This window comes from Manacus vitellinus, unplaced genomic scaffold (assembly GCF_001715985.3).
Source record: "Manacus vitellinus isolate BGI_N305 unplaced genomic scaffold, ASM171598v3 scaffold_0_pilon, whole genome shotgun sequence".
Taxonomy (NCBI): Eukaryota; Metazoa; Chordata; class Aves; order Passeriformes; family Pipridae; genus Manacus; species Manacus vitellinus.
Window position 1 is genome coordinate 40,854,708 of NW_021938789.1, and position 12,069 is coordinate 40,866,776.

General features: G+C 43.2%; 1 protein-coding gene across 1 annotated transcript; it reads right to left on the bottom strand.

Moving 5' to 3' along the window:
- Nucleotides 1-98: 98 nt before the first annotated feature.
- Nucleotides 99-11,952, bottom strand: HGSNAT (heparan-alpha-glucosaminide N-acetyltransferase). Its single transcript, XM_018072148.1, has 16 exons — nucleotides 11,729-11,952; nucleotides 11,123-11,244; nucleotides 10,083-10,152; nucleotides 9,364-9,433; nucleotides 8,161-8,267; nucleotides 7,616-7,692; nucleotides 6,959-6,989; nucleotides 5,944-6,104; nucleotides 5,456-5,565; nucleotides 4,627-4,748; nucleotides 4,164-4,290; nucleotides 3,929-4,015; nucleotides 2,689-2,766; nucleotides 2,508-2,578; nucleotides 2,274-2,386; nucleotides 99-1,251 (listed from the first exon to the last, which is right to left on the bottom strand). The coding sequence occupies exons 1-16, from the start codon at nucleotides 11,935-11,937 to the stop codon at nucleotides 1,070-1,072; spliced, it is 1,737 nt and encodes a 578-aa protein (XP_017927637.1). The 5' UTR covers nucleotides 11,938-11,952; the 3' UTR covers nucleotides 99-1,069.
- Between the last annotated feature and the right edge of the window lie 117 nt (nucleotides 11,953-12,069).

The window sequence follows — 12,069 nt, forward strand, 5'->3', positions numbered from 1 at the left end:
TGTAATATTCTATTTGTTTGTGGTTTTTTTCATAGCATAATACTAAGGTGTCTGTCTTAGTTCTTTCCATCTTTATACATACACAGAGAACACAGCAAGGTATTTCAGGATTTTTATTAGCACTAGTTTGGTTTTCAGATTCAGGTCCCTTAAGTAAATCCATGTAGAAAGAGGATTGCTTTGACTGAAATTGGGCAGTATCCAAGTGATTATACAAAGGCAATAGGAACTGGCCTTTCTGCACTCCTAGAGTGTAGCACATGAAACTCGGACTTCATCCATGCTAGAGGTATGTAACACAAAGGCCCAGAACATGCACAGATGGGCTGCAAACCTGTAGCAGCAGCCTGCTGATTAATAAGCCAACAGAAGAGATTTTAGGCAGCAGGCTTCAGCAGGATCCTAAATCTAAGGTTTTGGTCCAAGGCCAAATTGGAAGAATATAATGAAGCATGATCAGCTGAGGGCACCACTTGACACAGAGCTTTCCCAGACAGTAACTGCACCACCAACCCAAGTGCAGGGCTGAGGATGCTGCCAGTGCTCCTGAGTGGAGGCAACGGCCAAGTTAAATAAATGTGTGCCAGTAGCCAGAGGGGCACAGACATGTGACAGGTGCCAAGGATATATACAGACCCCAGACCACCTGAGTCAGGAGGTTCTGCGTCAGAGGCAAGGACTGTTACCACAGGCCCATTCTGATAACCCCTGAGTCACCACCCGGATCCCTTGCAGTTCCTTTCGTGAACACCATCAGGCTCTCTTAGACTGCCCAACTGTATGTTCACTTCCTCTATGTGAAGGAGGGAAATCAGTAAAATATTTACAAAAGACAGGAAACAGAGAGCAACAGCAGACTAGTAAGGTTTTGCTAAATAGGAAAATACTGTCCCTTTAGTCACATAAAAGTCTTGGTGACGACTTCCATGGCACTGTAAACGTGAACTAGTATCCCTTTTTAATTATACAGCCTAGCATGAGTGGCAGTATTCCAGGATAATCCACCATATTTCAGGATAATCCACTTGCCTCATCAGAGTCTAGGCCTGCTACACTTTGACCATCTCTATCAGATTTTCCAGAATATCCTTCTCCTGTAAAGTAAATATGATATTAAGACCCAAAGAGTTGTCGCAGTGAGGTTTTGAGTCAGATGCTCTGCGTGGGATTGACTGTCTTGCATCTTCCACTTAAAAGGGAAATAGTTTTCAAACACTTCATGTCCAATGTAGACCAGGATTGAGTTCATTCCTGAAAGGAAGCACAGATCATACCATCTGAAAGAGCAGGTAAGTTTGCTTCAGAGCAAGCAGGCTTGCTTTTATAAGCGTGCCAGGCTTATAAAACAGAGTGGCACGGAGACAACAACAGCTAATGTTACTTGCCCTAAAGATGCTACATATGTGCACTTTCAAATACAGTCTGAGGGTTCTCTTCCCCGAAACATTTATTACAAAGAAATACAAACAACCTTTGTGCTAAATTGAAAACACAACCAGTATCCTGCAATTGTATTAATAAGGAGAATAATAAGTTATTGTCTTCAGGGAGGACGAGTGCCAACCTATCTGGTCAGATCTGTTGCCTTAACAAACAAATGCTGACTACCCTTCAAAGCTCTGGGATTTCTGGTAGGAGGTACGATACCATGCTGTCACCCTACCCATTTTCCTGTCCAGATACCAGACACCAAAGCTGCTGAAAGGTCCCCTCTGGTGTGGGTTTGCATTCTGTACTCATGTTTGTTGTGTGCCCAGTGTGGTTAAAACCACAGTGGGATACTTTGGGAGACATGCTTATCTAAAATCACAGAGACAGAACCTACACAGCTGCCCAGGGGATTTCATCTTCCAAATCTTCAGAAGTGGTATTACTCTGTTGACAGGCCTTTGAGTTTCCCATTAAGTTACACAAGTCTCAGCAGTCCTTTCCAAAACCAATTATGAACAGCTGTGGTATTTTGCTTTGTACTAGGCAGCTGTTCACTGGGACCTTAACTAGAGACCAAACTGAGAACTGTCATTAGGCAATACCAACAGCAGCTTCCAGGCCTTGTTTAAACAATTGACTGTCCCTCTCTCCTAAATATCTGGTCTCAAGTATCCCAGTTCTATGCAAAGGTTCCACTCAAGTTAATCATTCTGGAATCCTTCAGGTTACTTCATCCTAAATCCCTACTCTTTTAAAGACAAGGGAAGCGTAGAAAGCAAAAGGATAGTATCAGTGCAGAAAGAATTGGAAGGAATATGTTTCCTGCTGTGATCTTAACTGACCTGGGTAGAAAAATGGAGCACCCGACCACAATTTCTTGACATCCACAAGGTAATATATCACCAATAAGAGGATGAAAGCAAAGCAGCCTGTGGTTGTCACATACGATATTGACCTACAAACATTTTCAGTAGAAGGATTAATAGTTAAAGAACTATGTGATACAGATCTCAATATACAAAAGGTAAAGTAGTACTTTAACATAATCGTACAAAAAGTTGTATCTCTTTGCTTACCATAAGTTCTTGTTTATGGGAATAAACCCTTCTTCTTTAGAACATTTTGTCAAGATAGCAGAAATAATTCCCTGAAATAGAAAGTTGCTAAAGTTTATATAACCATTGCAACGTGTTTAACTAACTTTGCACTGCAATACAATGCCTGTCTGTAAAAGAGCTACATAACTATCAGACTTACCATTAATATGCTCCATATGACGAACCGACTCATAATTTGTTTGTGCTGGTCTTTGTAGAACAAAGTAATTTTTCCCGCCTTATAAAAGAATTAAAAAAAATAATGTCCATTAATGTAATTACATTTCAAGAGCCAGCTATATTTGCCACCAGCTACCTGAGCAAAGACAGAGAACACTAATAGGATTTATATCAGCCAAGTGGCTGAAAGGCTCAGAATGAGGACTCTTTGCAAAGAATGGACACAGAAGAGGAAAATGAGTAAATGCAACCCAATCAGCAATAGAGGTGCACCTTTTCTCCCTCCCCTGCTATGTTAACACTGAGGAAGGGGAGAAGCAACTTTATTAGGTAAACACAATGTAACTTGAGCTCCATTTCCCTTAGCAAGGGTTGCATAAAGGAACACTACAGCCAGCCCCAACAGCTTCTCCACAGCACCATGTCACACCCTGACCTGCTCAGAGCATGTGCTCCTTTTCATACACTATTAAGAAATGTGTCCTAATGACTCATTCCTCAGTGTCACACTTCTGTTCCAAGCTCTGCCCCACAGATATTCCCAACCAATTTGTACCCTGTGCTACATGTGGAAACATTCCTTTCTCAGCACAAGAGTTTCAGTTTGCTTCACAGCTGCTGCACAGTCAGAAAAGCCAGCAGTGACTAACTAGAACTGCATCAAAAAGCATCATGGTATTGCATTTCAAACACAGTGGCGAGCTGTGAGCTTTTGGAGTTGGTAACACCAATGTGGATCTCTGCCTCCCTCAAGTCAGGTAAGGTGAGCACACTCAGCACCCATGCGAGACAGATAACACTGCACATCAAGCAGAAAATTAGCAATGAGGAACAAACACAGCTTTAATATTTAAAACACTTAAAATGGAGCTGTGAAATCTATGCATCTCTTGGCCTTATTTTGCAACATGCAGAGCTAGCCTACTCCCAGCATAAGCCCAATCTTAAACGAAGTTTCCAGGTGGATATTTTGAAAACTTCTTGTGTCCATCCCTTACAAAAACTAAGAAAAAGTCTAGGTGTATCTAATGCAAGTTACTGCCATGTTAGGTTCCACTTCTCTGACACTCACCTGAGGCTGTCATCCTGAAAGCATTGCTCTGGAAAATTTTTGTTAGAACCAGTCTCAGTCATAAGTAAAGAAACCCAGTTGCCTCCCCACTTCCAAGCTTCCTTCAAATCTTTCCATTATTGCATGCAGCCAGAAAGAAAAGAGGTACCTGCAGTCCCAAAAATGCCATAACAATGCTATTTATGGTCCCCAGGATCCCTTCAGGATCATATGGCATCGTTGTTTGGTAAGTCACCTTAGAGAGAAAACAGTTGTTACAGGGCACCTGAACAACCAATCTCCTTTCTCTTAAATCCCCTTGTATGTATCATTCCCAAGCCCCTCCTGACAGGTATGTTCAGTGCTTGCCTGTGGCTTCATACTACAAACCAAAAGCTACTTACACCTGAAGAGGGATGCTGATATATATGCTTTTCTCCAAGAAGCAAACGATCAATGTAACCAGCTGCTCCTCCAGTACAGTTGGGATACTTTCCAAAGTCTCCAATGCCCCCAGGACCAAGATAGCCCCTAGGACAGAGGCAAGCAGGCTATAGCACACAGTGTTGGTATGCTCCATACTACTGGCCCAGCACATGAAATGCTCAGTGTTTTCTCTGGCTAGAGGCACATGTTGATGGCATTGCAATGATCATATATTGCTGTACACAGACCTCAGGGAGATTTTAATCTTCTTCTTTAGATAGAAAGTAAAGAAAGTTTTTTCACATGGTGAATGCTTCCTTTAACGCTGCTGGCCTAAAAGCTCTCCATTCCTTTGCCATGGGTAATAAAATGTACTTTCTACTCAGTAGAAGAAAAACTATCTGATGCCCCACAGAAAGTAGTCCAAGAGCACAGTCTTACCTAGGACAATCTGGCACAGGTAACAAAAAGGTCAGGCAGAGCCAAATCACTTCTAAAATCAGAATGAAAATCCACTGTGGCCAGTAGGGGAGAATATCCTGCAGAGCAGGATACGATGCTTCCTGCATGAGATGGAGGAAAGGGAGTGTTAGCTGGCAAGTTTGAACCATGCCCTTGGGGACAACCTGTACTTCCTGGCAGGCAGTCCCCCAGATACAAGAGGGAGCTGCTGTCATTACAAAATTGGGTTCTACCAATAGACCTTTCATTTTCAAAAACGATTTCCAGACACTTAGTTACATGGGGAGGGCGGAGAGGATGGGAGAAACAAACCAAAACAAAAGCCCCTAATGTTTTTTAACTTGGAAAATGTCAAAAAGAATTTTGATTCATGAGTAGAACAAAAGCCTTTTGGGAAAACAGACTCTCAAAAGGCCAAAAAGCAGTATTACTTTCCCCTGCTGTGAAAAAACGCTGCCAAATTAGCTGGACAAAACACAGACCACAGGATTGAGCATAGAGATGCCTGTCCCTGGGCTCCCTTTGGCAACGGAAATTCATCAAAAGTGCCTAGGAATGCCTGCTTCTAAGCACCATCTGAATGGATTTGTGAAATCCTCAAATACAGCAAAGCTAGGTGGAATAAAATGAAGACTGGGACACTGAAGGGTGCACGCTTCCCGAAATTTTTACCAGGTCAGACTGCACTACATATCAGGTAAGATGCTACATGTTTTCTTACCATTTCTCGTGTTCTTTGTGCCCAAACAAGAGGAAAGGTTCCCAAACCTTACTCCAGTTTCACTTGTCATCTCCCCACGTAACTCACCCAGGTTCCACTCTCAGCTCTTGTAAACAAAAGTTCAAGAGCAGCAACCACCAGGTATGTGAATCCCAGCCTCTGGAGCACCCCAGGAATACGCAGATTATCCCAGGACACTGGAAAACATGTAAGCAATGTGAAAGAGGAGTAAACACAGGCTCTTCTGTAAATATGAAAGCTACCCTTTCTCCAGGGAGAGCTGAGGCACACTGCATCTGCAGGTAACAACGGACACCTCCACCCTGCCACCCCAACCTTCTGTAAATCATAATCCTGGGAAAGTCACTACTAAGATGATAGCAGTGACTGGCACAGGAGCCTGACAGAGAGAATTGCATCAATGCAGAACTGAACAGCACTCTACAGGGTACCATCAAACTGCCCCCACACAGCTGATCAGTACAGCAAGGCTGACACTGTTTTTGCAACAGCCTAGCCAAGGAGGCAGGAACAGCAGTTGCAGAAATGCAAGAAAAGGAGCTAGTTCCACTCACAGGGTTTAAGGCAGTAATTGGGATTGACAACTATGATTCCCAGCAGGATTAGCAAAAAACTCCTCCAGAGGATCTTCCTGAGCACCTTCCACTTGGAACTTCCCCACCTCAGCATGGAGCTCAGTGACAACGCTATTGATGTCCCCATGATGAACACAAACCTGGAGAACAGACCAGATGGAAAATGGAGCTGACTGACGTCTCATTACACTTGTGTGACAGCAAACACTAAAACTAACAAAGTTAGTTCACTGGCCCAACAAAATTTCACTGAGTGAAATTGAACAATTCTATTTCCTCTGTTCCCAGGCTACTGAGCTTGCACTATGGGACCCTTCCACCTTTTTCAGTGGTCAGTTGAGGCAGGGTTGTAATTGCATTCTGGTCTTTTTCCAGCAATTCATATGCTACCGAAAAATTCCATTACTCAAAATTAAATTAGCATCTTCAGAACAGTAAAACACAAGCTGCAAATCTATGATTCAGATTCAGAATTGACCCAGTCCTCCCCTCTAGATTAGGTTTACAGTCCAAGACCAGCTCCCACCTCCAAAAATAACCACAACTGGTGTAGAGAAGCATGTTAGGGGCAGATGGGATAACTGCTTCCCCATAAGATCATTGTCTGGTTATAGAAATATTAGCTTAATCCAAAATGTACTTGGCTATCTGGACACCAATCCAGCTTTGAATCTTGCCAGACTGACCACCTTCAACACAGAAGCATGACAATGAGCTTCTCAGGGACACTGCACTTCCATGGGCAGAATAATCCTGGGCCTCCCAATGACACTGTGTGTGGAAGGAAGGAGGATGGGGGGAAGCAAAAACACTTAGCTCTTCTACTTTCTACTGGTTCATAAGGATTTTGTGGTTACCTGGAGGGGCAGATTCAAGACAAATTCACCCCTCCAAATACATTTCTACTTGGAGGCAAGGTGCACCCAATGTCCTGCTTGCAACCCTTAACATAAAGAATCACTTCATACAAGAAGTATTCTTCAGGAAAACTTACCATGGAAACACCAGATCAGCCACAGTTAATCCTACAGAGAAATACGAAGGAGCACATTATTTACCTTGAACCCTCCCTAAATTTTAACAATATTATTGTTGAGATTCTAGAGGAATTGCAGACTGCTTGCAATTACTTGATGTCCCCAAATCTAAAACATGTTACAAACAAAACTTATAAAGAGCTAATCATCTTGGTTCACTGCTTTTACCACTCTTCATGAAGAGGGTCAGAACTCATTGCTGTGCCTTGGAAAAGATTTCAGGAATGGGATCCTTGCTATTCTCCACTGGGGCACCACAACGCCCAACTCCTTCCCCATCAGCTTGTCAGTCAAGGCATTATGTTTTTACAGCACTGAGCAACATCAGCTTGACTGTGGTCATTAACACAGAAAAGTTGAAGATGTGAACCTCTGTGACAAATGAAAAGGTTACACACAGACTGTGATGTGAAACCATCCCGCTGCTGTGTGATGAGCAGGACCATACACTTCTTTGTCCATTAACCTGACAGGCCAGACACCCTGCAGAGGCAAACTGGCACAGCATGCCAGCCTTCAGCTGAACAACAGCTCACTGCAGCAGCTGCAATGCTAACCATACCTAGACACTGCTGCAGTTAAAACCCAGATTAACTGTCTCAATTGTACTTTACCATTCCAACTCTCATGTTTGAAGAACCAGTATTTTCCTCCTCCATAGTTAACAAACACCATAATTACAAGAGAGAGCCTAAAAAGACAAGAAAACACTAAGTATTGCATGTCAATGGAATACATATATATGAACACAAAGTTACTGTTTACCCCCACTAAAACATTTCTAACTGTGAGATCTGGTTTATTTTATTTTTAAAGAAAGATCTCCAAGTTTTCCAACAAGGTTTCCAGCTTTACCAAGCAGGAAGCAGTGTTTCAAAGATCACGGGTGGCAGCGAACTGAAGTAAGCTCCTTCACGAAGCATTTTCACACTGAACACATGTTGTTCTTTTCCACCCTCTATCACAACTTTAATGTTTCTTCAGACTAGATCAACTGCAAAGTGTTTTGGAAAATCTGAAATTAAAACCTTGCTTAACTTCCAAGTAAAACAGACCACCTTGAACTGTCCATCTGCTATATATTTCCATACACTGTCAAGCCGCCATTGGAAAAACCTCATTCCCCTTGGAATGCTTTTGAGCAAGATCTTATGCTCACCCTCGGAATGTGTCCAGGGAATGCAGCCGCTGCCGAGAGGCTGTGCTCCACGAATGCGGGGCAGGATCACAGTTAATGGAGTCTGTTGTATTTGGGGATCCAAGCTCCTTTGGGAAAAAACCAGAGACATGAAGAGCAAGTCAGCAGCTGCACCAGCTGCCTAGGGAACAGAGGTCAGCAAACTCCAAACTTTCACAAACTCTGTCTTTATTCTCCCTGTCTTCCTTTTGTTTCCTCACTTGCTACCAATAACCTCTTCCTGGCTCCACCATACTGCAATAATGATTGCAGATGCTCCATACTCCACATTTGACCAGGTAGAAACAATAACTCAGTAAAAAGAGCCTGTGCTTGAGACTCATGAGAGTTGGGTCCAGTCCAAATCAGCCAAAGACTTGCCATCACTGTGAGTACTGCTTTACAACAGAGCTGAGCAAATCCAGTTGCTGACCCTCAAAAAGGATTCATCCCATCCCATCAGAACTTGTCTGACACCACAGTGAGACTGCTTTGAGAGCTAAACTAGCAGAAAATGAATCTTTTTAAATGCAGGAGTGGCTTCTTTGCAATTGAGTTTCCTAAACTACTCTGATCAGCCTCAGTGACAGCATAAAGAAGCAGACCACTCCATCACAGCTATAGAGATGAAAAACTACAAGAATTGCTGCAGAGCTCTGCTTCCAAGTCTTTTTATTCTAGATGGGTTTGGACCAGGTTTGGCCTAGATGTGAAGTCCAGACTGTGATGAACTATCTACATTCTAGTACAAAACGGGGTTCACACAGAAATGCCAGCTCTAGGGGTACCAGAGAAATTTAGGCTTCAGTTTTTTGCTAAAATTCCTGCTGTGTGGGAAGCAGACATGAAGGGTGTCATTTCTTCCCTTCCCTTACACTATGCCAGAAGGGGCCAGTATTTTCACCAACACGTTTGCTTCAAGGGAACTAAAGAGGGCACAAAGCTGTATGTTCAAAACTTGCAAGAGGTCTACAGGGAATCCACTAAACTTGCATGGAAACCCATTCTAAACACTCTTCATTGACATAAAATTGCCTCGGACATCAAGAAAAGATTTGCTAAGGGGAACACGCCAAAGGGAAGATGATTAGTAACAAACAAGTCTCCGGATGTCCAAATAGTGTGTGTTTTCCTCAGAGATGAAAACACTACAGAATGCAAACTAAAGATAGTGTGGTCACTCACAGAATTAATCAGACGATCAGTTTCTCTGGGGTTCAGTTTCTTGTAAACCCAGTTTCTGACTGGATCAATTCTGAAAATTAGTAACAGTTTAAAACACGAAACAAAACAAGAAGTACTTTAGAGTCAATTTCATTTTAATAGCAACTATTTAGCAGCATAAATCAAAAGTTGGGACAGTCCCTATTTCTGTTTTTACAGCTCACACAGGTACTGACATTCAGCCAGTACCTAGGATCTCAATTAAGTCCAGCTGTGTAATTACACTGACAAGCTCAGGCTTGGGGGTTTTATTCTTGAGTTGCTTACAGGCAAGGATGACTCATGCCATGAAGTACACAAGGTGGAAGGTTGCATATGCTACACACATTTAGGTCCCACTGACTTTGCTTAGTGATTCCAGGCTAGACCCAGGAACAAGTCATAGGAGGGTGAGGTAGAGTGTGCATGAGCTTACAGTGGACATCAGCTGCTCTGCAGTAACTGCTCTGCTTACAAGCTAACAAGGCTGCAAGATATCCCTCAAGCAAAATCACATTGCTGTGCATTTATTATTGCACAGACAGCTACTACAGCATAACTTGCACATGGCAACCTGATAATAGGATTTGATGATCTGCAAGCAGGGCTACAAGTGGGACTCTGAAGCATTACCACACTCTCGCATGTTTTTAAACTGGTGGCCCCACTTCATGTGCAAGGAGGAATTTCTGTTCACTTACTTCATAAAAAGGCGCCCAACAATCAGGACAGCAAGGATCCCCATGTAAACCAGGAAAGCAAAGAGAATAGCTACACAGAAAGAGAAGAACACAACTCTTTAAATGATCTAATAAAATCATTCCGCAACTTGGGCTTGGCCAAGCATGACACAAACATGACAAAAATCCCAACCCACCAATCATCACACCACCTTCTCCATGCAATACACATCCCTAGCCTGAGTTCCAGAGGGAAAAAACCTCACAACAAACCCCCAGAACAACCCAACACAAAAGCAGGCTAGTTTCAAAGTGCAGCTCAGGGACTACACATGTTGGCATAAAAAAGGTAAAAATAGAACTGCATTGCATCACAAGGCAATAGTGAGAGAAGAGCTGATGTGCTATATATTCTGAAGAATAAAAATAGAGATTTTGAAACAGCCTCAACATGGAGGAGACAGGGGAGTGGACAATACACCAAGTTTGCAAGCATGGAGAATTTTTCTTTACAGCTGGGAAACTGGAAAGACTGAAAAATAATGCAATGTAAAGGAGAAGAATGGAAGAGACGTAGTCAAGAGTTTGAAACAGTCCTGGAAAAGAGATGAACAAAAAAAGAAAAATGTCAGGTTTAAAATTAAAACCGCAACAACAAACAAAAATCCAAACACTGTGGGAATTGTTTCCAATTTTTTGAGAAGCAAGACAGAGGGAAGAAGAGGGAGGATTCTGTGTACATACATAAACACGCGGGGAAACAAACTAGCTATGACAGTATCTCCCTCTGGACACATACCCACTGATTTTTTTGGACTAAACCCTGCAGCAAAAAGGTTGTGGGCATACCATATATCACATGAAGATATATGGCCTGATCCTGGTCAATGCCTCAAGATGGGTGTATAACATAAGGAAGCGAGATGTTGAGAAAGAAGAGAGGCAAGCCCATGACAACTCTTCAGCACAGCATGAGTGGCTGCACAGGCTTCTTAGGAAGGTGGTTCTTCTGGGAGACATGCAAGTTGTAGAATTAAAGAGAAAAATAGAGCATTACATACGGAGGTAGCTGTTGATAGGGCCTTCATTGATGATTAGGTCACAAGAAACAGTTTCCGTGTTTGCAGTTAGGGCCTTTACCACAAGGGAATAATTGCCAAACTCTCCAAAATGATACTGAATCCTGCAAAGGATAAAAAAAATTAAACTTGCTGAGCCGCCACCACTACATGCAGGTACCACAGCAGCATTTAGGGGGGCTGTGAGCCCTAATGCTTTAGGACAGGCAAGACAAAAACTTGGACTAACAGCATGATCCAGCAAGGACCTTGTCTTTGCCAAGCATTACCCTCCCATAGCCCAACACCAATTTTTTACCACACATGCACTGCCATCATTAGTCTTCTTGAACTACAGACTCCCTGCAAGAGAAACCAGGTGCTTGCACATGCTGCCTCAGTGAACACCATTCTGGCTCCTGCTTGCACCTATGTCCTTTCAGCACAATTACAATGTATGCCGCAGTTCCAGCAGTGGGACAAAGACTGAACTCTAGGTCTAAACAGTTGGGACAAAGGGTGTGTGAGTAGTCATATGCCTCCAAGGAAAAAAAAATACAAAATATAGGATAGAGTTATTCATGTATTCCCTGGGGCTGGGCCACGTACTTGCAGAGCTCTCTGTCACCCACAGAGCTGTTGAGCATCAGGGTGAGTGGATGCTGCGTATCAACCATTACCGACGCCGTGCCTGGCTTTTTCAGGCTCTCGTTGCTTGGTGGGACAAACGCCAGGAACTGATACAAGCACTGTGGAAGAAGAGGGTGAAGGGAGCTCATTAGTGCCAAAGGAGAGTGAAAGGGGGTCCTGCCTCGCATAGTGGCAAAAACAAGGGAAGCTGTCACGGGGCTAGAGCAGCTCCTGCTGCGGGAATTCTTCGCGTCCTGCTCGCAGGTAAAACCGGAGCGAAGCAACCTGACGAAGCCACGGGGAGACGCCAGAGAAGCCGA